Source organism: Urocampus carinirostris, chromosome 9 (assembly GCF_059441175.1).
Source record: "Urocampus carinirostris isolate Australia breed hairy pipefish chromosome 9, RoL_Ucar_1.0, whole genome shotgun sequence".
Taxonomy (NCBI): Eukaryota; Metazoa; Chordata; class Actinopteri; order Syngnathiformes; family Syngnathidae; genus Urocampus; species Urocampus carinirostris.
In genome coordinates, this window is record NC_142357.1 from 5100879 (window position 1) to 5124629 (window position 23751).

Below are 23751 nucleotides of genomic sequence, written 5' to 3' on the forward strand. Positions count from 1 at the left end.
TGTCTCATAATCACGGTACCACGTTGTACAAAGTTTTACAACTTTTATACATAAAGCACTGTGATTCAAAAAATGCCTATAAATGCGGTATGAGTAAAAAAATAAAGCGAGTTATTTTCCTTTCTGTACAGCCTGGTACCAAATGACCCAGAGCCCGGTGATAGCCGACCGTTGTTGTAGAGTATAGGAGCTACAAGGATAAAGCATTAAAAGCACTCTCTTCTGTTTATAAGGTGAAATGTAATGAGCAACCCAACAGAGTTGAGATCTACGAGAAAACAGTGGAGGTGTTGGAACCTGAAGTCACTAAGCTCATGAAATTTATGTACTTCCAAGTAAGACATTTAGGAGCACAATGTGTCTGTGTGGCTGTCTATATGTCATTTTGCTTTTCATGAATATTAACAATTTTATGTTTGGGATTCCCCTCCAATAGCGGAAAGCTATAGAACGTTTCTGTAGTGAGGTCAAACGTCTCTGTCATGCTGAAAGAAGGAAAGACTTTGTTTCTGAGGCTTATTTGCTCACTCTGGGCAAATTTATCAACATGTTTGCTGTACTGGATGAACTGAAGAACATGAAATGCAGTGTAAAGAATGACCACTCCGCTTACAAAAGGTACCCTACCATGCATATATCCACATGTCTCTATTGCATTTGTGGATCAAAAATGCAAACTGGATTATTTGATGGGCTCTCTTCCACTCTAGGGCTGCTCAGTTTTTGAGGAAAATGGCTGACCCGCAGTCCATCCAGGAGTCTCAAAATCTTTCTATGTTCTTAGCCAACCACAACAGGATAACTCAGGTTTGTTCTTACTAAATTAATGTTCTTCAGATGGGGCCTCACCACCGCCGTTTTAAAGGCGGCAGGGAAACAGCCATTTGGGAAGAGCCATTGACTACATTTAAAATGTGTTCCTCGAAGAATCTATAAAATGTCCTCAAAAGAAATGTGGGAATTGAAACTAAAAGGCAGGTTATCGGGTTGACTTGGGAGAAAACTCAACTAAGAGTCCTTGCATCAACAAAGCCTAAACCTTCCAGTGTTTCTTTAGGTAAAATCAATTGTCCAGCTATTATATAGCTCACATTTTCATGGGCTAGAAATCTGGACCTGATTTGAGTAATTTTACCTCTGAAGTGGTCTGAAAAGTCCTAAAAAAAGCATTTGTCGGCTACAGTGGGAACTTTTTAAAATCAGTTTAAGTGAAAAGTTCGAAGGTGGAGAAAATAAATTCGAGTTTATTTTTATTTTAAAAAATAAGATTTGAGAAGTATTACAATTCAATTTAAAATCCGCGAAGGAGTGAACCAACAATAATCACAAAGTAGCGAGAGGTCTTATTTTATTATTATGATTTTAAATTAGCCTTAGCTTTAAAGTACGTTTTTTTGAATTAAGTGGCATTATTCCTCGCTATAACATAGTTTCCTTCTTGTTGTTTGGCTACTCTAAGGATTTGCATCGTGCATTGTGTTCTGCTTTCTGATTGACAAACCAGTCTTCGCTTATTACTATTTGACAGTACAGTAAAAAAAAATCAGTAATTTGTTAAACAAATGCTTGAGCCTGAAAAAGGGGTTTGTTGTTTGGTTTCAGTGTATAGTGGAGTATTCAATCTTATAATAATTGTAACAAAGATTAGGGCTTCTAAACCTTTTTTATAACCGCTTTTGAAAAACAAGTATGATGCACAAGAAAAATAAACAATAAAAATGTCAAAGTTGGCGCGTTGGAGATACAGTAAATTACCATAAATTTTGAACTATAGAGCGCACCTGATTATAAGCCGCACCCACCACATTTTAAGAGGAAAACCGATTTTGTACTTACACAAGCCGCACCTGTATATAAGCCGCATGCGCCCACATTAAAAAAATATAACACAAGCACAAAATTAACCGAAACCCGCCTTAAGTCCCGCGATTGAAACTGAATGTCCTTCATAAAAGTACGCAGTCCAGAAATCACAGCCGGCAAAATGTACCGAAAATGATACCGGTACTTAAGGTTTGATGCAGACCTGCAGAGTCCGGGTCCAGTTGAAAGTAATCCAAGGAAAAAAGTGTATATTTCCAAAGGTAAGGGTGGGAAAAATATATATCCACTATCGTCCGCCGCGTCCACAAACAAGTCTCGCCTTTACCCCACTTCCCGTCAGCCCGCGTTTGTTTCGCCCCTTCTTTTTTATTCGCCCGTGCAAAACATATCAGAATAAGTGTCTGAAATTAATACATTACAAAAATATACAGTTGCAAATACATATTATACATGGTTACACATATTTACAAAGAAAGACGGTACACCGAGAGAGTTTTCAAAGCTTTAATAATAATAATATAACTTTCATCCCAAACGGTGCCTGTGACAAGGCAGTTAATGGTAGCAACACGCTCGCAACACAGTAAATGGGTCTGTTAAAAAAACTTACCGTACTTGTAAAAATCACGGTAAACCGTCCTCATCTTCCTCCTTAGAACTGAAGCCATCAAAGTCGTCTTCTTCAGTGTCGGAAAGAAACTCGTACCACGCTCCCTTATTCCAAAACACGCTAGCAACACGCTCGCTCCTTCTTTTTTGGACTGCTCGATTGCTTTTAGCTTGAAAGTTGCGTCATGTGCCTTTCTTTTTGCATTTTGCATGATGAGGGTATGTTTACGGTAATTTTATTTATGCACAAGCCAAGAAGTTGCGGTCTTCCTCGGCGCATATATTCCACCGGTCTAAATCTTACCTTTTGTACTCGAGCGCTGCTGGCGGCCGTTAGAAAAATTACATAAATTGGCCGCATCACTGAATAAGCCGCAGGGTTGAATGTTTGGGAAAAAGTAGCGGCTTATAGTCCGGAATTTACGGTATGTTTACACATGGACTAGGAAGTAGAAGGCGGATTTCTTCTTTGGGGTGATTGCTACGTGACCTCTCACAGCGCCACCACACGCCGGTAGCGGTGGAAAGAAGCAGTACAGTGCTTTCCTGTACTCGGAATAAGGTGCACACAATACAAAATCTAACTTACAGCAATATCCGGATATTCTTCGACATCCTGAAAAAAATTGTATCTACAGTTTTTTGTAAGTCGAATGGTTCGTAAGTAAAATAGAATAGAATAGAATATGCCTTTATTGTCATTGTTACAACATGGAATATGCTGTGACAACGAAATTGGACGACTCCAGGTCCACATTTACAGTGAGGATAAGGAAACAAAGAGACAAAGGAACAAAGAACTAACTGACTTTGTTGTCCTTAAGAAACTTTTCATGCTGTAACTGATGAAAATGTTTGTCATACTAAGTCCGCTGGCTCCTCTGTGTTATATGTCGAAGTGTCCTTGGGCAAGGCACTGAATCCCTAATGTCCCAGATAGCAGGTAGTTAGTTGCCCTACATGGCTGACGTTGCTATCGGTTAGTGTGTAAAAGGGAATGTGTGAAGCACATTGTAAAGCACTTTGGTAGGTCTTCATTGACTTGAAAAGCGCTATATAAATGCAGACCATTTACATTTACATTTAGCTGTGTCAAAAAGAGAGAATATATGATATAAATATATATATATATATATATATATATATATATATATATATGTGATAATTTTATTGTTAAGTAATGTCATTTTATGTGTATACTCTCAAGAAAATGTTTTATTATATGATCAAGACCACATTTTAGCTATTTTTATTGGTATTTTACACATGACACACAGAAAGTCATTATTCGCCATACAATTAATATTCATATCAAGCTTGTTTTCAACACTTTTTTAAAATGTCAAAATAGACACGTTCTATAAAACCAACTTTATTTTCTCTCGCTAAAAACTAAAACTGTGGAATAAGGCAGAAAAAAACTGATGAGTATTCTTTTGCTTTGCTAGGTCTGTTTGTGCTTATTTCGAAAATACAATATTTAATGAGCCTTGATAGATGGGTGAAAATGCTCTAAATCTGTTTATTTATTTGTTTGGTTATTCACTTGTTTTTGTAGTGCCTGCACCAACAATTGGAAGTGATTCCAGGTTACGAGGAACTTTTGGCAGATATTGTCAACATTTGTGTCGATTATTACGAGAACAAGATGTATTTGACTCCAAGTGAGAAACATATGCTTCTCAAGGTACACACATTTAATGCCTTCAATGACCATCGTATCCAATGTACACTTTTTTAACTATAAAGCAACGTGCATGTTTATGTGTCAGGTGATGGGGTTTGGTCTGTACTTGATGGACGGGAATGTGAGTAATATCTACAAACTAGATGCAAAAAAAAGGATCAACCTTAGCAAGATAGACAAGTTCTTCAAAGTAAGTGTCCTTTAACAGGTTCTTTGCTTAAAAAAACGTATCACAAGAGCTCTTTTCCTCGTGTTTTGAAGCTTCAAGTAGTTCCACTTTTTGGAGACATGCAAATAGAATTGTCTCGCTACATTGAGACAAGTGCTCACTACGAAGAAAACAAGTCTAAGTAAGAAACGGCTAACAACTCACTTTTTTGATTTCTTATGCTGTGATAAACAGTATGTAGCAAGTTTGGTCTGTGTACATAGGTGGACGTGCACCCAGAGCAGCATTTCGCCACAATACAACCTATGTGAGCAAATGGTGCAGATCAGAGAGGACCACATTCGCTTCATCTCTGAGCTGGCACGCTACAGCAACAGCGAAGTGGTGACTGGTTCGGGCCTGGACAGCCAGAAATCTGATGAAGAATATAGAGAACTTTTTGACCTGTCACTGAGGGGTCTCCAGTTGTTGTCCAAGTGGAGTACACATGTCATGGAAGTTGTGAGTACTAATGGTTACATTTCCAAGATTTTTGAGCAGTGGTGATACTTGCACATTTTTGTTAACCAATACAATAGCTTTACAGTATTATTCCAAACACTTGTTGCAATAAATACATTTACAGGAAAAGAACAGACTAACAACCCCTATCTTTTTGCAATGTTGAAAGGTTCCAGTTAAATAATTTGAGACAAGGATAATAATTAAATAACTAAATATATATGTATAATATTGAAATCTTAAAGCATTTAAAGGTGGTGTCTGAATTTGAAAATATTCTTTTTTCTACTGCCATCTTCTGACTGATATAATCACTGCAGCCTCTGTCAAGCTGCTTGAGTTGTGCATGCAAGTACGCGACTTTCTTAGACGCACTCGAATAAACTCTTCTTTTTTTTCATTATTTTGGGGTTTTGGGTTTGAATTTGGACTGTATTTGAAAAACTTATATTTTACCATTTTCATGCTACACTAACAAAAACCTGTGATTACGAGCATAAAGTGACTTTTTAAGGACACCTCAAATGACGCACACCCCTTTAAAATAAGGCAGATACCAAAAGTGTCTTCCAATGAAATATTCTTAAATGTATTATTTTTGTTATATTTCTTAGTATAAAATGTTAATTGCAACAAACACATGTTCCCTTTTCAAAAAAATTTCCATGTAAAGGCATTTTCCCAATAAACAATTGAATTAAGATATAGTTATCCCTGACTAAGTGTTCTGTATTATAGCTCACTAAATTGTAAAGATGTACATAGCTAAAGTGTTGCAAGTCTCTGGTGTGTTCATTAAGGCACTATCAAATGAATTTGTATTAAGTGTATGTGTGCTTCAAAAAGCACCATCGAATGAATTGTATCTCTTGACTCTTTCAGTACTCATGGAAACTGGTCCATCCCACCGACAAATTTTGTAATAAGGATTGTCCTGGTACAGCAGAAGAGTATGAACGAGCCACACGTTATAATTACACCAGTGAGGAAAAGTTTGCTCTGGTAGAAGTGATTGCCATGATTAAAGGGCTTCAGGTACAACATATTTTTGTGGGATAATTTTGTCCTTTTGTATACAATACATATGGACTAGCCACCAAGCGAGGCAACTGTTGTATTTTATTGATAATCTTTTGTAAATGGAGTACAAGTCTAATGCTAAGGAATCAGTACTCAACCCACTGGCGTTTTTCCTTTCAGGTCCTTATGGGCCGAATGGAGTCTGTGTTTAATCAGGCTATCAGGAATACCATTTACGCAGCACTGCAGGATTTTGCCCAGATGACCCTCAGAGAGCCTCTGCGCCAGGCTGTGCGCAAGAAGAAGAACGTCCTCATTAGGTACAGTTCATGCATACAATCCAATGAAAAGTACAACTGGTTTGATGTGGTCTCACGTGACTACATCACCCCATTTTCTTTTACTCCAGTGTTCTCCAAGCCATTCGAAAAACAGTTTGTGACTGGGAGGGGGCGAGGGAACCTCCAAATGATCCATGTCTCAGAGGAGAGAAGGATCCCAAAGGTGGTTTTGATATCAAAGTGCCACGGAGAGCTGTCGGACCTTCGAGCACACAGGTGAGTTTCGTTGATTCCGTTACTATCAAAAAAGGAGACTAATGTGCCGTCAAATAAAATACCGTAATTTCCGAAGTATAAAGAGCAGTTAGAAATTTGGCTAAAAATTTGAAGGTGCGCCTTACAACTCGGTGCGCCCCATGCTCCGCAGAATAAGGTGGAAAATATGGGAAGCATATACAGTATTTGTAAGTTTGTGTTGCTATAAAAGGTTTTACGGTATACTTCCACATTTAAGCAATGATTGATCAATCGATAATCATTGCTGGCCCGAATCGCAATAAAAAAAAGTATTTGTTTTTCTGATTTATGTGTTTTTGCATATTTATCGCTAAGAAAGATTTCAAATCATCAAACCATTTTTAATATCACAAAGCAACAACCCAAGGAAATAGAAAATGCAGTTTTGAACTGTTGATTTTATTTGTTTAGTTTGGGGCGGCAGTAGCTCAAGAGGTAGAGCGATCGTCTTAGGATTAAGGGATCCTAGTTCGAATCCCGGCTTGTCCGTGTTACATGTCGAAGTGTCCTTGGGTAAGACATTGAACTCCCAATTACCCCCAATAAGCAGGTTAGCGCCTTACATGGCTGCACAGATCACGGCCGCTATTGGGAAATGTGAAGCACAATGTAAAGCGCTTTGGGAAGTCATTGACTTGAAAAGCGCTATATAAATGCAGATCATTTCACATTTCATTTCACACACAAAAAAGTAGTTCCCCCCTAGTTAAATCTCAAAGTAACTGTGATTTACTAAAGTTTTAGGAAAGCTGAGTTTTATTCCACATGCCACACCCAAAATTGATTGCCACCACCTGTGTTGAATCAAGAAATCATTCAAATTGAATCGTTTCGACAAAGTGAAGTAGGCAACAAAATCTCAAGAACACAATTGACAAGCCATGATCTGGACAAAATTCCCAGAGAAATTAGAAAACAGGCATTGAAATCTATCTGTCTGGAAAAAGTCACAAAGCCATTTCCAAGGCTCCAGTAAAACTTTGTCACAGCCATTATCCACAAATGGAGAAAACGCTAGAAAACTCTTTAATATGCCAGATTTGAAGCAAAGAAGAGTGGGCCAAAATTCCTCCACAGCGTTGTGAAAGACTAATTTCCCAGGTATCGTAATGGTTGATTTATTTTAATGCTGCCCAAAGTGGCGCAACTTGCTATTAAATTAAGGGGGAGATTACATTTTCACATAGGGTCAGAACTGCATTTTCTATTTCCATGGGTTGTGATATTAAAATTGGTTTGAAAATCTGTAACATTTGTGAATGATAAATATGCAAATAAACGCAGAAAACAGGAAGGAGGGATACTTTTTCACTGCATTATATGTAACAGAAATTGAACTTGGGTCATGGCCGTGAGACTTGGTTCAAATTGAGGACACCCTGATGCAAGCACACAGCCAGTCAACAGTCACTTCACCACTAGACGTCCAGTTGTACAGATAATGTACGAAAAGGCATTAGAGATTATCTCATGATCAAACACACATTTGCATAGTGCATCATTGATAGGTTAAATAATCTTCACTTCTTCACCTGTGTGTCAATAATTTTGCAAAAGACTGAATAAGAAAAAAAGAGTATTATAGCAAAATACTATACAAGCTCTTTTACGTTTATAGAGACGTTTATTGACGCTCAGGTGAAAAAGTGGAGAGACTGTTTAACTAATTCGAATGCACTATGCAATTCAGTATTTATGGCATAGTGAGTCAAAAAATGAAATATTGAGATATCTAATATATTTTTGTATGCCATTTCTACTGGTCTAATGGTAAAGTGTCTGCGCTCTCACCACTGCGGTCTGGGTTCGATTCTCGTTGCAAACATTGTTTTGCAATTTAATCAGCGATTCTCATTGCATTATTATATGCAGTTTATAAAGAGGGATTATACACAAATAAACAACTTTTTATAGGGGGTGCGCCTTATAGTGCGGAAAATACAGTACTTTGTTTCACTCTTCGTTTAATGAACATACATGCAACTTGGTTATTGATCATTAAACCTACCGGGATTTCTTCCTGTAAGGCCTGGGTGTTTTACAAGGACTATATGGTAAAACTGCAGTCTTAGAATTCTATCCCTTATTGTAAACTATTTCTATAGAACTGCATCCCCATTCAAAGGTCTATTGAATAGCACTGAGCACTTCCAGCGTTTCTCTTGTTGTCAAGGTCCCTCTTTGTACTCCCTGCAGCTGTACATGGTGCGTACTATGTTGGAGTCATTGATTGCAGACAAGAGTGGCTCTAAAAAGACCCTGCGCAGCAGTCTGGATGGGCCTATTGTGGTGGCGATAGAAGACTTTCACAAACAATCCTTCTTCTTCACACACTTGCTTAATTTTAGCGGTGAGAATAATATCTCTACATGAATGGGGAAATATCTTCTTGAACAAGGCAGTTGGAGTTATTTTCCTCTTTTCATTTGTTTATCGGTTGCTGATTTTCATTTTACCTTTAAGACATTTTTGTACCATCCAGTTAATTTTCTAACCATTTTTTTCTTTGCACTAAGAAAATGTTAATTCACCCGAACAAATTTCAAGGAATTCCACCTTGTCGTAATAGTTTGTTGTAATAAAGGTTGAGCAAGTACCAATCAATACATAGCCTGACATTATTTTACCTATGGGTATTTGTGATTTATCTCATCCCGAATTTGTCACCCTTTAGTGGCTATAAATCCATCCATTCATTTATTTTCACAAATTAGAACTTAAAAAAATAGAATACAGACGCTGCCCTACTTACGAATGAGATGAGTTCCGAACGATCTTTCATCAGTTCAATTTGTTCATAAGTTGCTTCAGTGCTGTATTTTGTATGGAATTTATGTTTAAGGTTTATATAAGTATGTTTAAGGCTTGTATAAGTAACCTGTATTTTTTTGTACTAAAAAAATAAAAGTTTCATGAAATAATATGCTCTATAAAGATAAAAATTAACTTTTGTAAGATGAGCTTCAAGAGTTCAGCGACTTCCTCCTCCTTGGTAGAAAGTGGCAAAAAAAAGCGATTCAACCATTTTCTCAACCGCATCAAGCTTTCTTATTCCACTTTTATTTCAAAAGAAATGTCTCGCCTCTTCTTTACACTTTACACAAACCATATTGAATGATGCACAAGATATTAAACAATTACAGATGATTAAAAAAAAAAAGAAAAAAAAAATGTCAAAGTTGGCTCGTTGGAGATACAGTAAAGTATGTTTACACACCGACTAGGAAGAGGAAGCCGGATTTCTTCCCCGGCGTGGATGCTGGGTAAGCTCTCACAGCGCCACACGCCGGTAGCAGTGGAAAGTAGTACTACAGTACTGTCTTGTACTCTGAAAAAGGTGCACAATAAAAAATACAGCAATGTCCAAGTATTTTTCGTAACTTGAATGTTAGTAAGTAGGGGAGTGTCTGTAGCCTTTTTATTGACAGATTGCGTCAGCTAGGCAAAAAGCTTAACAAATAAATAATGATTATAAACAATTGTACATATGAATTTGACCATTAAATGACCTGTTTACAGAGAAAAAAGATTTAAATATATATTTTTAATATATAATATGATATGTATTCTATTTTATGTTATACGTGTAATAGTACCCGAAATATAGTACTCATTCTGGTACTGGTTGTATATGTTCTTTAGGTGAAGAATAAATATATTCAGGCAGTTGCAGAAAATGTTGAAGAAAGCTTTTGCGAAAGAGGCAAAGTTTTATCTTTATTTTAAGCATGGTAGTTGGTTAATGATTTACCATCTCAAATTTTACTTAGATTATATTATATTACATATAAGTACAAAATCTAAGAACTATGTAAACATGACCTAACCTCACTTTTTATTTCCTTTTAAATGGCCAGAGGCTCTGCAACAGTGTTGTGACCTCTCCCAGCTCTGGTTCAGAGAGTTCTTCCTGGAGCTGACAATGGGTCGAAGAATCCAGTTCCCTATTGAGATGTCTATGCCGTGGATTCTCACCGACCACATCCTGGAAACGAAGGAACCCTCAATGATGGAGTGAGTTCCACTTTCTCAACAGTTCTGATTGTTTTTTAAGCAAAATTGTTTGCATTTGTTCTTTTCTCATTTGCCTAGGTATGTGCTGTATCCGCTGGATTTGTACAACGACAGTGGTTACTATGCACTCACTAAGTTCAAGAAGCAGTTCCTTTATGATGAAATTGAGGCTGAGGTAATAATACTATTACTGTTATTACTACTGTTTTGACACATGAACACACAAGCACTTGCTGCTGCACTAACAAGATCCAAAGGTCCATATACTGGACTGTCTCAGAAAATTAGAATATTGTGATAAAGTTCTTTATTTTCTGTAATGCAAATAAAAAAACAAAAATGTCATACATTCTGGATTCATTACACATCAACTGAACTATTTCAAGCCTTTTATTATTTGAATATTGCTGAATTTGGCTTAAAGCTTAAGAAAACTCAAAAATCCTATCTCAAAATATTAGAATATCATGATAAAGTATACAAGTAGGCTATTCAACTAATCACCTGAATCATCTAATTAACTCGAAACACCTTGCAAGGGTTTCCTGAGCCTTAAAAACACTCAGCTTGGTTCAGTAAACTAAATCACAAGTATGGGGAAGACTGCTGATCCGTCTGCTGTCCAGAGGACCATCATTGATACCCTCCATCAGGAGGGTAAGACACAAAAAGAAATTTCTCAAAGAGCAGGCTGTTCACAGAGTGCAGTTTCAAAGCATATCCACAAAAAGTCTGTCGGAAGGGAAAAATGTGGCCGGAAACGCTGCACAACCAAGAGAGATGACCGCAGCCTTAACAAAATTGTGAAGAAGAGCCGCTTCCAGAATTTGAGGGAGCTTCAAAGACAGTGGGCTGAAGCTGGAGTCCAGGTATCAAAAGCCACAGTTCACAGACGTGTCCGGGAAATGGGCTACAATAGCCGTATTCCCATGGTCAAGCCACTTCTGAACTCAAGACAACGGAAGAAGCGTCTGACTTGGGCTATGGAGAAGAAGCACTGGACAGTTGCAGAGTGGTCCAAAGTCCTCTTTTCAGATGAAAGCAAGTTTTGCATTTCATTTGGAAGTCAAGGCGCCAGAGTCTGGAGAAAGGCTGGAGAAGAGCAAAATCCAAGTTGCTTGAAATCCAGTGTGAAGTTCCCACAGTCAGCAATGGTTTGGGGAGCCATGTCAGCTGCTGGTGTTGGTCCACTGTGTTTCATCAAGTCCAGAGTAAATGCAACTGTGTACCAAGAGATTTTAGAGCACTACATGCTTCCATCTGCTGAAAAGCTCTATGGAGATGAGGATTTCATTTTCCAGCATGATCTGGCACCTGCCCACATTGCCAAAACCACCAGTAACTGGTGCACTGACCATGGCATCACTGTCCTTGATTGGCCTGCTAATTCCCCTGACCTGAACCCCATCGAGAATTTGTGGGGTATAGTTAAGAAGAAGATGAAAGACACCAGACCTACAAATGCAAATTAGCTGAAGGCCGCTATCGAAGCATCCTGGGCATCAATAACACCTCAGCAATGCCACAGGCTGATTGCCTCCATGCCACGCCGGATTGATGCAGTAATCCGTGCAAAAGGATTCCCAACCAAGTACTGAGTGCATCAATGGACTTTTTCAAATGTTTGATTTAGTTTTGCTGTTATAAAATTATTTTTTTACTTGGTCTGAGGAAGTATTCTAATATTTTGAGATAGGATTTTTGAGTTTTTTTCAGCTGTAAGCCAAAATCAGCAATATTCAAATAATAAAAGGCTTGAAATAGTTCAGTTGATGTGTAATGAATCCAGAATGTATGACATTATTTTTTTTTTTTGCATTACAGAAAATAAAGAACTTTATCACAATATTCTAATTTTCTGAGACAGTCCAGTATATGAGTGTAGTTTACTCAAATGGCTCTGCATGTTTGGGGGCAGTGTTTTGGTAAATAACATCACATTTAAAACAGTTTTACCATTTTAATATGAAATGAGAACACTATTAATAAAGATTCTTAGCCTGAAATGTCAAGCTAAAACCTACTTAAGGTTAAGATATTTTGTGTATTCAAGATGAGTGTATTTGGTATACTCCATAAACATGTGTTAGAAATGTTTTCACTAGTCAAACTAAAACATTTTCCCCCCAAAATGTGGATTTATTATAACATGAAAGGAAAATGACCAAAAATTAACAAATTAATCCAAATTACCAGATTAAAAAAATTCAAAATGTTTGACTTTTTTTTTATTACTTTTTTTTCATTTAGGTAAATTACTATTCATGCAAAAAATAATAAATTACAAAAATTATTCAAAAATAGCAGCAATAAATATTCATGCAGACATATTCATTTTATTTTTTAAATACAAATTGCTTTTAAAAACCGAAACTTTCTTAATATGCATTGAAAGACTCAAAATGCAATACAGCCAGCTAAGTTTTTTTACCATTACATTTGATAAATATCTTAATAGATAAAATCCTTTTTTACTGCCTGATAAAATTAAAACAAGTAAGGAAAATGTAGCCAGTTATTTAAACAATTAGGACAAGGTGGCACAAAAATCAATTCATTTTTGTGATGAGTTGAAAAAAAACATTTTATACTTATTGCTATCATATTGACGGCACAGCGTATGGGTGTTTAGCACGCGGCCCCACTATGTAGAGCAGGGATGTCAAACTCAATTGCACAAGGGGCCAAAATTCAAAACACACTTAAAGTCGCGGGCCAACCAGGATAAACATTTATTGAACACACTTAAACTGAATGTTTTTGGAACATAAATATGAATTCAGGCCATCACCAGATACAAGCCAACCACCGCCCCAGTGCAGGACACTAGCATGGACTTTCTGAATTACCTCAACAACTTCTTTGGGAGGTTCGAGGCACAAAATGGCGCCCCTGCAGCAAAAGCGGTTCCAAATCAGGACGAAAGAGCACTCCACCTGGACTCAACTGACGTGAGGAAGACCCTGAGAAGGGTCAACACACGGAAGGCTCCAGGACCGGACAACATTCCAGGGCGGGTCCTTAGGGAGTGCGCCGATCAGCTGGCTTGTGTACAGACATTTTCAACACCTCGCTAGACCAAGCCACAGTACCATCATGCTTCAAGATTGCCACCATCATCCCAGTGCCAAAGAAACCCCAGATCTTATCATTCAACGACTCCCATCATAATGAAGTGCTTTAAGAGACTGGTTAAAGAGCACATCACCTCCAGTCTCCCCTCCTCACTCGACCCCTTTCAGTTTGCCTACCGGACAAACCGCTCCACCGGGGATGCCATCTCCTCTGCGCTTCACCTGAGCCTGACACACCTAGAGGAGAAGAACACCCATGTGCGGATGCTGTTCCTGGACTTCAGTTCAGCATTCAACACCATCATCCCACAACACCTGGTAGACAAAATGAGACTCCTGGGTTTCAACACCCCCCTGCGGAACTGGCTGCTGGACTTCCTCACTGACTGACCTCAGTCAGTGCGGATTGGTCAGAACATCTCCGATGTCATCACCCTCAGCACGGGCTCCCCCCAAGGCTGTGTCCTGAGCCCCTTGCTGTTCACCCTGATGACACACGACTGCGTCCCTAGGTCCGCCACAAATCACATCGTGAAGTTTGCGGACGACACAACTGTGGTGGGCCTCATCAGGGACGACAACGACCTGGCCTACAGAGAGGAGGTGGAGCAGTTGGTGGGCTGGTGCAGGGACAACAGCCTGGTCCTGAATGTTGACAAAACTAAAGAGATCATTGTCGACTTCAGGAAAAACCAGCCCAACCATGCCCCACTTTTCATCGACAACAAGGCTGTGGAGGTTGTCAGCAGCATCAAGTTCCTAGGGGTGCACATCACAAACAAACTCACCTGGTCCGTGAACACTGCATCACTGGTTAAGAGGGCACAGCAGCGCCTGTACTTCCTGCGGAGGATGAGGAGAGCCCACCTGCCCCCACCCTCCCTCATCACATTCTACAGGGGCACCATAGAGAGTATCCTGACCAGCTGTATCTCTGTGTGGTGTGGAGGCTGCAGCGCTTCCGACTGGGGTAGTGTGAGGAGGGTGACAAGGACAGCAGAGAAAATCATCGGGACTTCTCTCCACTCCATTCACGACATTGGCCAGAAGCGCTGCCTATCCCAAGCTAAGAACATTATCAGGGACCCCTCTCACCCCCATCATGGACTGTTCACTCTGCTAGCCTCTGGGAAGAGGTACTGCAGTGTGCGGTGCAGGACCACCAGGTTCCACAATAGTCTTGTCCCCCTGGCCATTAGACTGTTAAATGGTCAATCAAACACATAGTAAATCTAACTGCTGCTAATCTGTACATCTGTTGGTTTTGTTTGACTTTTTGCACTACTGGCAGTTCTTTATAGCTAGCCACTCCTTGCACATCTGTTTCTCTGCACTATTGTACTTACAGCGTTATTGTTACAGTGTTATTGTTACTGTTTACCTGACTTGTTTACCTGACTGCCCTTTTTGCACACCTGGTTAGCTGCTCCTCTTGCACTATTTGCGCTACTGTAAAATACTATACATAGCCATAATTATTTAGTATATTATTAGTACTCAATACTCCAACTCAATACAACATTTTATTTATATCTGTACATTCAAGGAAACTGTGCGGGTCAGATGTATCGACATTTCGTTCTGTATGCACGTGTACTAGAATGACAATAAAGTAGATCTGAATCTGAATCTGAATCTGAAAAAAAACAGACAAGAATATTAAATTTAAACCTTAAATCATTTATACAGTATTTATTATTTAGCTGTAAATAAAACTATATTGTTTAATTATAAAACTTAAAACGTAACTTAAACAACTTAACATTAAAATATCATTAAAATTCCTTTGCTCCTATGTCAATGTATATATTAGAAAAAACTTAAATGTCCCAAAAGATTTTGCTCTCCTTAATATATCTCCTGTCAAAAGTAGAAATATGGAAATGCTACACAAATTATTTTGTAAAAAAGTCACAACATTCTGAGAACAGGGAGCCTGATGTGCTTACCTTTGGCGCAGACGGAGTTGGACGAGAGATGGGAGGGAGTGCTTACACTTTTTGCATAGCTCCACCCATCCCTCCCACTCACCCAATCAAATAACTTTAAGTTCTCTTACGGTGTTTTGGCGTATTTACAATTTGTTCTGTGAATTCATCAAAAAGTATCTGACCAATGAACACAGATTATATAGTTAGCTTTTATGTGGAGGATTCTTTAGCGTTGTACAGCCAAAACGAGTTTTTTTTTTGTGTGTCACCCTGACTGTAAATCGTAGTGAAAACGTGACCTATATATTCTGAAAAGTACTGCTTTATAGTTCAGCTTTGGTTAGGCTTTGCGTGTATCTGAACTGGATTTAAGGCTCAAGTTTTGAATGGGATGGAGAAAATTTGCATGCAATTAAATTTGTCTCTGAGCCATAGGTACTCTTAGAAAGAGCCATATATGGCTCGCGAGCCATATGTTCCCGACCCCTGGTATATAGTATAGTATACGTCATATATGAAGGAATAGATACAGTGACGAAAACGTCAGAATATGTTGTCCAGAGATGAGACGGCGTTATTCATATTGACGGGCCATTAATAACAATAATGTAAAATGGTCTTGCGGGTCGGATATGATTAGACGGCGGGCCAGATGTGGCCCGCGGGCTGGGAGTTTGACACACGTGATAAAGATGGTTAAGGGTTCAAGTCCAGTTACCGCATTCTCCCCGTGTGGAGTTTGCATGTTCTCCCTGTGCTTGCGTGGGTTTCCTCCGGGCACTCTGGTCTCCTCCCACATTCCAAAGACATGCATGACAGGTTAATTGGCCGGTACAAGTTGTTCCCTAGGTGTGAATGAGCAAGTGAATTGTCTGTCTCTGTGTGCCCTGCGACTGGCTGGCGACCGGTTCAGGGTGTCCCCTGCCCACTGCCTGAAGATGGCTGGGATGGGCCCCAGCACCCTTGCGGCCCTACTAGGATAAGTGGTACAGATGATGGATGGATGTTATCATGTTTTTATCATTTAGCAGGCCGATTTAAAAAGGCTAAGGGGCTGCATGTGGCTCTTGGGCCGTGGTTTGCCCACGTGTAATCGAGATCCAATGATACAACAATTCACAATCCACAATTTTACAATAAAATTAAAATGGAAAAAAGGGGCAGACAGCACAAAGGCTTAGCTTATCTTGGTTTCTTACCCCAAGATTGTAACCCCCCTTATATGATGTTTATTGAAATAAATAATAGTGTTTGCCCTTACTTCACAGGTCAACCTTTGTTTTGATCAATTTGTCTACAAGTTGGCTGATCAAATATTTGCCTACTATAAAGCAATGGCTGGAAGGTAAGAACTAGTTCTTGGGCATAAAAGATGGTGTGTTTCTGGGACAATATCATGCATCTCTTAGCAAGTTTGCTTCACAGTGTCCTGCTGGATAAGCGCTTCCGTGCAGAGTGTAAGAACTACGGAGTGATAATTCCCTACCCTCCTTCAAACCGCTATGAAACCTTGCTCAAACAAAGACATGTGCAGGTATTGAAGGCAACACTATCATGTAACTACTGTATGGAGTTACTTTATTTCAATTTCTGAACTCTTACCTCCCCCCTTGTGTGCTGCAGCTTCTGGGCCGCTCCATTGACTTGAACCGTCTCATCACGCAGAGGATCTCCGCTGCTATGTATAAGTCTTTGGACCATGCCATCAGCCGCTTTGAAAGCGAGGATCTGACATCGATTGTGGTAAAGGTCGCGTTTGGTGGTTTAGTTTTCAATTCAGATTTCAAAAGCAACCTTCTCTGTGGCCCTTGGTTAGGAGTTGGAGTGGCTTTTGGAGATCAACAGACTCACCCACCGGCTTCTTTCCAAGCACATGACATTGGACAGCTTTGACGCTATGTTCCGTGAGGCCAATCACAACGTCTCAGCTCCTTACGGCCGAATCACACTTCACGTCTTTTGGGAGCTCAATTTCGATTTCCTCCCGAATTATTGCTACAACGGATCTACAAATAGGTCTGTCTGTGGTCAGAGATACTTTGTTGTTCTTTAAAGAGTGTATTATTTGATTGTTTTTTATTTTCAGATTCGTACGCACAGCTATACCTTTCACACAAGAGCCTCAAAGAGACAAGCCGGCCAATGTACAGCCTTATTACCTGTATGGGTCCAAGGTAGGCTAGAATCTTACAATTTTTTTTAACTTATTTTCACCACAACTTTTAACCGGATACTGTATTTCCCGCACTATAAGATGCACCGGATTATATTATTACATAAATAAATCGTCTACGGTCATTATTTTCTATAGATAATGCATATTGGACTACAAGGCATAGGATTTAAACTACTGTAAGGGCTAGGGTTGCACAAAAATGAAAAAGGTACAGTACTAGCACATTCATCAGTCAAAATATATCACTGATCACAATTGCATACATGATAAAACCTAGGTCGCGGCTTGACGTACATCAGATCCTATCTAGGAGAAAACTAGGAATCCAGATGACACCTGAAAAGGCATTAGTTCTTATCTCATTATCACATCTTTCTTAGTCACGGTACCAAATTGTTGATGTTATTATTGGGCTGGACCATGAGAATTTTGTCAAGTGCACAAGATTCTGAACTGAATAATGAGAAAGGCATAGTTGCTAGTAATTCAATTGTTTTCGGTCATGTTCAACTTTTATCACTTACAATGCTATGGTTGAGCTGAGAAGTGAAACATCATTCTCTCTAATAATGTGATAACCCCTTATGCCCTTTCATGTGTCGTCTGTATCCCTAATGTTCTAATGGTTGTCACTGCTGTGATCCGGGTTCGATTCCGATTTCATTCGATGTTTTACAAATGTGAATAACCATCCATGTTCCTGGCGACCTGGTGGTTAAGATTTGGTGCTCTTACCATTGCTAAAAAGTATGAAATTTATCGACTGATTTCTAATCGTATACATTTCTAAGCATTTCCAAGTATAGTCCAGAAAATACAGTATTTTGAAGGGGACTGTATAATTTCCTGACTCATATTTTGTCTCCTTTTTTTTTCCTAGCCTCTGAACATTGCCTACTCTCACATATACAGTTCCTACAGAAATTTTGTTGGCCCTCCTCACTTCAAGACTATTTGTCGTCTTCTCGGATACCAAGGCATTGCTGTCGTGATGGAAGAGTTGCTCAAAATTGTCAAGAGCTTGGTAGACATCGTTTTACACTCGACTTGCACCTCCACACTTTTTTAAACTGAATTTTAACATGGTTTTGATGTTCATCTTTGTGTCATTTCAGTTACAGGGAACCATTCTGCAGTATGTAAAAACTCTTATCGAAGTCATGCCTAAAATATGCCGCCTACCCCGCCATGAATATGGCTCCCCAGGTGCGAATTTGTATTTATTACAAATGAGGGGAATAATTATATTAATCTTAATCACACTGCAAAAAGATTTAGAAAATTAAGGGAAAATGTGAAGTACAGGTAAAATATTCATGGTTTTAGGTAAAATATTCTTTTTCCACTGGCGGATAGTTTTTCTGTTTTATTTTCCCCCCAAAAAAGATATTTTGATGAAAAATATACTTACCATATTGTTTATAATTGCCATTAACGTTCATTTGTCACATTTATTTATTTTTTTAATTTTACTTGAAAAATAGGTTCCAAATCTGAAAACAATTCTTAAAAAGGACCACATTATTTGGCGGATAAACAAGGATTTCTTTTTTCATCTTGAGCAGATGATCCTAAAATAATCATGTAGTTTTAAGTACTCTTGTTTATTTTCATTCTGAACCATTCTATCTGTTTTTTTTTTTTTAAATTAAAGGCTTGTATTTTGGACAGTTTTTAATTGCGTTTTGTAAGTCAATGACCGGGTGGTTAGTATGCCAGCCCGACGGTGGAGAGGTCCAGGCTTCAATTCCATTCACGTGCCTCGCCTCTCCGTTAAGAGTTTCCTCCCACATTCGAGAAACATGCATGGCAGGTTAATTGGCAGGTTTAAATTGCCCCCCGGTATTAACTATCGTGTTGTCTGTCTCTGTATGCCCTGCGACTGGCTGGTCACCAGTTCAGCCCGAAGGTGACTGTGGATGGAATCCAGCACCCCGCAGCCCTAGTTGGGATAGGCGATGCAGAAAATGGATGGAAGTCTATGACCATCCTTTCTATGCACATTTTTGCTATTAGTGACTCAGTCCCTCTTCCGTCAAAATACTGTAGAGATTCCTATTCGTTATCCAGACAAGAAACATTTACTGACCTTAAAGACCAAGTCTTTTTTTTTGACATGTTTTGCAGATAGCTCTAAAAATCAGTCAGGTTTTTGGGGAGGTTGGGGGTGCGGGCGTATTTCAATTATATACAGCTTCTAACCACATTCTAACATATTGCCTAGATCTGCAAATCCACATTAGATTCATATTGGACATCTGACAGCTATGAGAAGGATTTGATAAACCTTAGATGAGTGGTTCTCTTTTTTTTCCTCAAAAACCTCATTTTATACTTTTTCAGACAAGTACCCCAAACCTGCTCAAGCCTTTTAGGTTAGTAAAATAGTATAGTAGTCATATTTTTGTCGAAAATGTATTTTATAACTTATTTTAGGAATTATATCAATTAATATAAAAAACATGTTTTTTTTTATAATGAGACAAATTATATTTAATTATTCTTTTGCCTATTTTGCTACAAAAATAATATTTGCAGATGGGAATTTACATCCATCTATTCTCTGCACTGCTTATCCTCAGTAGGGTTGCGGGGGTGCTGGATCCCATCTCAGCTGTCCGTGGGCAGTGGCCAGGGGGCACTCTAAACTATTTGCCAGCCAGTCGCAGGGCACACAAGGACAGACAACTTACACGTCCATTCACACGTAGGGACAATTTGGACGGCCAATTTACCTGAAATGCATGGGGGTTTTTTGGAATGCGGGAGGAAATCGGGAGTTCCCAGAGGAAGCGCAAGCAAGCACGGGGAGAACATGCAAACGCCACACAGGAAAGCTGGTAGCTGGATTTGATCCCCAGATAAGAATATATCTTTTTAAAATAAATTATATGCTTGAATTAAATATTATACATCAATAACTTTTTAGGTACACACATGATTTGTTTTTAAAGTTATATTTTTCAGAAAACGAACGTCATCATTTGGTTATTGCCATTAAAATATTTTTTAAGAGAAACCAATTTAGATTGAGATAATAAGCAAAAATACATGAACTTTTCCAAAAATGTAAGTTTTTAAACTCTTATAGGTTGATCAATTTGCATTACATTTACATAACATGAGCCTCACTATCATAATTATCCCCTATGTTCCTGCTACAGGTACCCCAAAAAAACAAAACAATATGAAAGGCTGGGCAAACACATAAAAAATTGTGGGGTTTGGTCACTTTGAGTCTCCATAGTTTATATGCTTCCTTGTTGCTTTTTAGCACTTGTTTTAAGTAGCAGTAAACAATGCAGCGTCATCTAGTGGTCAAATAATACAGTGTCCCTTTAAGATTCACTGCCTTTGATAACCGATGTTCTTTACTACAACTTGTACACATTTGATACCGTTGGTAATCTTGTTTCAAGTGCCTGGTGTTTGCCCCTCTTTTTAAGCAATCTTATTCCTCTGAAATGTTTATGATAACTAGTTTGTTTTTGAGTGTTGCTAAGGAAATGTTACATTATTTTTTATTCCTTTCGTCAAACAAAAAGTAAGATTTCCATGCTTTTTTTATACAAGGGATCTTGGAGTTCTTCCACCATCAGCTTAAAGATATTATTGAGTATGCTGAGCTGAAGACAGATGTCTTCCAGAGTTTAAGGGAGGTGGGCAACGCCATCCTTTTTTGCCTGCTCATCGAACAAGCTCTGGTAAGACCACTGCCCTCCACTGCCATATTAGATTGTGTTAATTTAAGCCTGGTTTGTGAATGTGTTTTGCCGGGTTTAGAGCAGTCTATTTTCTTGTAATCAACTCTAACATGTAGACAGATTTTTCAAGGCCCAATTCTGAGTGCTAGATTGAGTTTAATCATGAAACTATCATTCTATTTTTCATTACACGCTGGAATCAACCGCAGGTGGTAAGGACATGGGTTTTGTTCATTGCTTTCTGAATAACATTGAGATAACTTCTTGCTTATTTTCATTTTGTGTTGGCATGCAGTTTTTCTCCTTTCATTTCTGTGTTTGCATGAAATAGTTTTGTATATAATTTTTAGAAAAAATGTAACATTACAATATGAAATTTATCGACAATCAATACATGTATACAAGACTCTGTGCTTTTTATTCATGTATATAATTGTATTTTGGGAAAGTGTTGTTTCAATACTATTTACTCTAATTTGAGCTGCATGATTTTTGTATGTGAAGCACGTTTATACTTTCTTTAAATACTAACCTTTTAAAGTATAGCCTGTATGTGCATATGAAATTTTACACACATTTTATATGTAGATGCATGTGTTCTGCTTCCATTGTTAGACCACTTTTCATGTCATAATTGCAGAGAAATGAACAATAACAGTTAATATAATACTAAATATAAATACATTTTATTATCATCCTTCGTCCAATTAACAGAAATGACAAGCTTCTTGTCTCAAAATCGTGGCTGATGCAGCACAGGTTCCAGTTGATGGCAGGCATCAGGTCTAGGTGCCGATTGCTCAGAACGCATGCAACTGAAACCTCAAGGCTCTTATTTTTCTTAGCCTTAGCCACCAAGAAGGATAATAAAAACAATATTATGAAGTCGACATCACTCATAAGCTATAGAATCTAAGTGTGTCTCAAATTTTGATTACACACTTCCCCTGAGGTTGGAACAAAGCACTCCACAGCACCAAGGCCTGAATGGAGACCATTGTCGAGCCTGCAGATTTTTTCTTGGCTTTTGGAAAAATTAGTAGACCAGCATTTTCCAAGCAGAGCCTCTGAGCAGGAACAGAAGGCGCAAACAAATACGAACGATACGGGGGGAAAGTTCATGCAAACATTTGTATGTTTTTAAAATAACCTTTAAGTCGCATCTCAAATTGACAGGGAGCCAGTCTTAGTCAAAAGTCTTGTTGGCATTACAAACATTTTAGCGCTCTGAATAACGTTTGAGATAAAGGAGAAGTTCCCAACTTGTTGTTGAGCGTTCTTGTTTTACTAGAGATACCAAATACTAAGAATGTTTTGTAGTTTACTAGGCTAATGTAGAGAAAATGACCGTGTTGAATGCACATATTTACTCATTATGCTCTTAGTCATTAATGATCACTTATTTGTTGCATGCATTTATTTTTAAAGTGATAACATTGTGTAATAACCATTTTAACCTAAAAGTTGCTCTCTTAGATGCCACTAAGATTTTTTTTCCCAAATTTATAACATTGTCTAGGCATTCTGAAATACGATTTTCAATGTCTGGCAGCTCTCTATAACCCTCAAGCTATGTTAGTTTTTTAACTGCCAATTTGACAGTGATACAGACATCCTCAAAAAGTGTCTTTAAATAACGTTCTTATTGTGGAAACTCCCAAAATGTAAAAATTATAGGCATTAGTCAGCCTACTGAAACTTTTGATGAATACGGAATTAACGTAACCTCATAACTTTTTTGCATGCTCTAGATTTATTTTTATTATTTTCAGCACCACTTGCATTCACATTTGTTTTTTTGTATACTTTTTTAATATTAGTCACAGGAAGAAGTATGTGACCTTCTTCATGCTGCACCATTCCAAAACATTCTGCCAAGAGTATACATCAAAGGTATCGGATTAGAACTCTTTCAAGGTCAATTGGTGAAATTTTTTAGTTATTTTTAATTAAAAATCTGTTTTTATGATATGTAGAGGGAGAGCGTCTGGAAGTGAGGATGAAAAGGCTGGAAGCAAAGTATGCCCCTCTCCACCTTGTGCCTCTGATTGAGAGGCTGGGAACCCCTCAGGTATTGTTTTACTCTACTTCTGTATTTGAAGTTGAAGTTTAGTATGTTATATGACTGTTTAATCTTTTTTTGTAGCAAATTGCCATTGCACGTGAGGGAGATTTACTGACCAAAGAGCGTTTGTGTTGTGGCCTTTCCATGTTTGAAGTCATCCTGACACGTATCCGCAGCTTCTTGCAAGACGGGGTGTGGCGCGGGCCTCCCCCCACAAATGGTGTTATGCATGTGGATGAGTGCATGGAGTTCCACCGCCTCTGGAGTGCAATGCAGTTTGTCTATTGCATTCCAGTGGGGACTCATGAGTTCACAGCAGAGTGAGTAATGTCTGATTCATTGACGATAATATGGAACAGAAACACAGTTGATTATTTTGCAAAGCAGGTTGAAGTGCTA

The 23751-nt window shown here is 38.5% G+C and overlaps 1 protein-coding gene across 1 annotated transcript in view; it reads left to right on the forward strand.

Moving 5' to 3' along the window:
- cyfip2 (cytoplasmic FMR1 interacting protein 2) overlaps positions 1-23751 on the forward strand; it is a 41125-nt gene that overhangs the window by 12416 nt on the left and 4958 nt on the right. The window contains exons 5-28 of the mRNA XM_088344308.1: positions 234-335; positions 437-618; positions 711-807; positions 3992-4120; positions 4206-4310; positions 4382-4470; positions 4553-4790; positions 5673-5825; positions 5991-6130; positions 6220-6367; positions 8585-8738; positions 10246-10402; positions 10481-10577; positions 16676-16752; positions 16833-16941; positions 17031-17150; positions 17224-17423; positions 17494-17581; positions 18464-18607; positions 18699-18789; positions 21157-21287; positions 23108-23180; positions 23264-23358; positions 23434-23672. Of these exons, the coding sequence (XP_088200434.1) occupies positions 234-335; positions 437-618; positions 711-807; positions 3992-4120; positions 4206-4310; positions 4382-4470; positions 4553-4790; positions 5673-5825; positions 5991-6130; positions 6220-6367; positions 8585-8738; positions 10246-10402; positions 10481-10577; positions 16676-16752; positions 16833-16941; positions 17031-17150; positions 17224-17423; positions 17494-17581; positions 18464-18607; positions 18699-18789; positions 21157-21287; positions 23108-23180; positions 23264-23358; positions 23434-23672 (3158 nt within the window). The remainder of the gene's footprint in view (positions 1-233; positions 336-436; positions 619-710; positions 808-3991; positions 4121-4205; positions 4311-4381; positions 4471-4552; positions 4791-5672; positions 5826-5990; positions 6131-6219; positions 6368-8584; positions 8739-10245; positions 10403-10480; positions 10578-16675; positions 16753-16832; positions 16942-17030; positions 17151-17223; positions 17424-17493; positions 17582-18463; positions 18608-18698; positions 18790-21156; positions 21288-23107; positions 23181-23263; positions 23359-23433; positions 23673-23751) is intronic.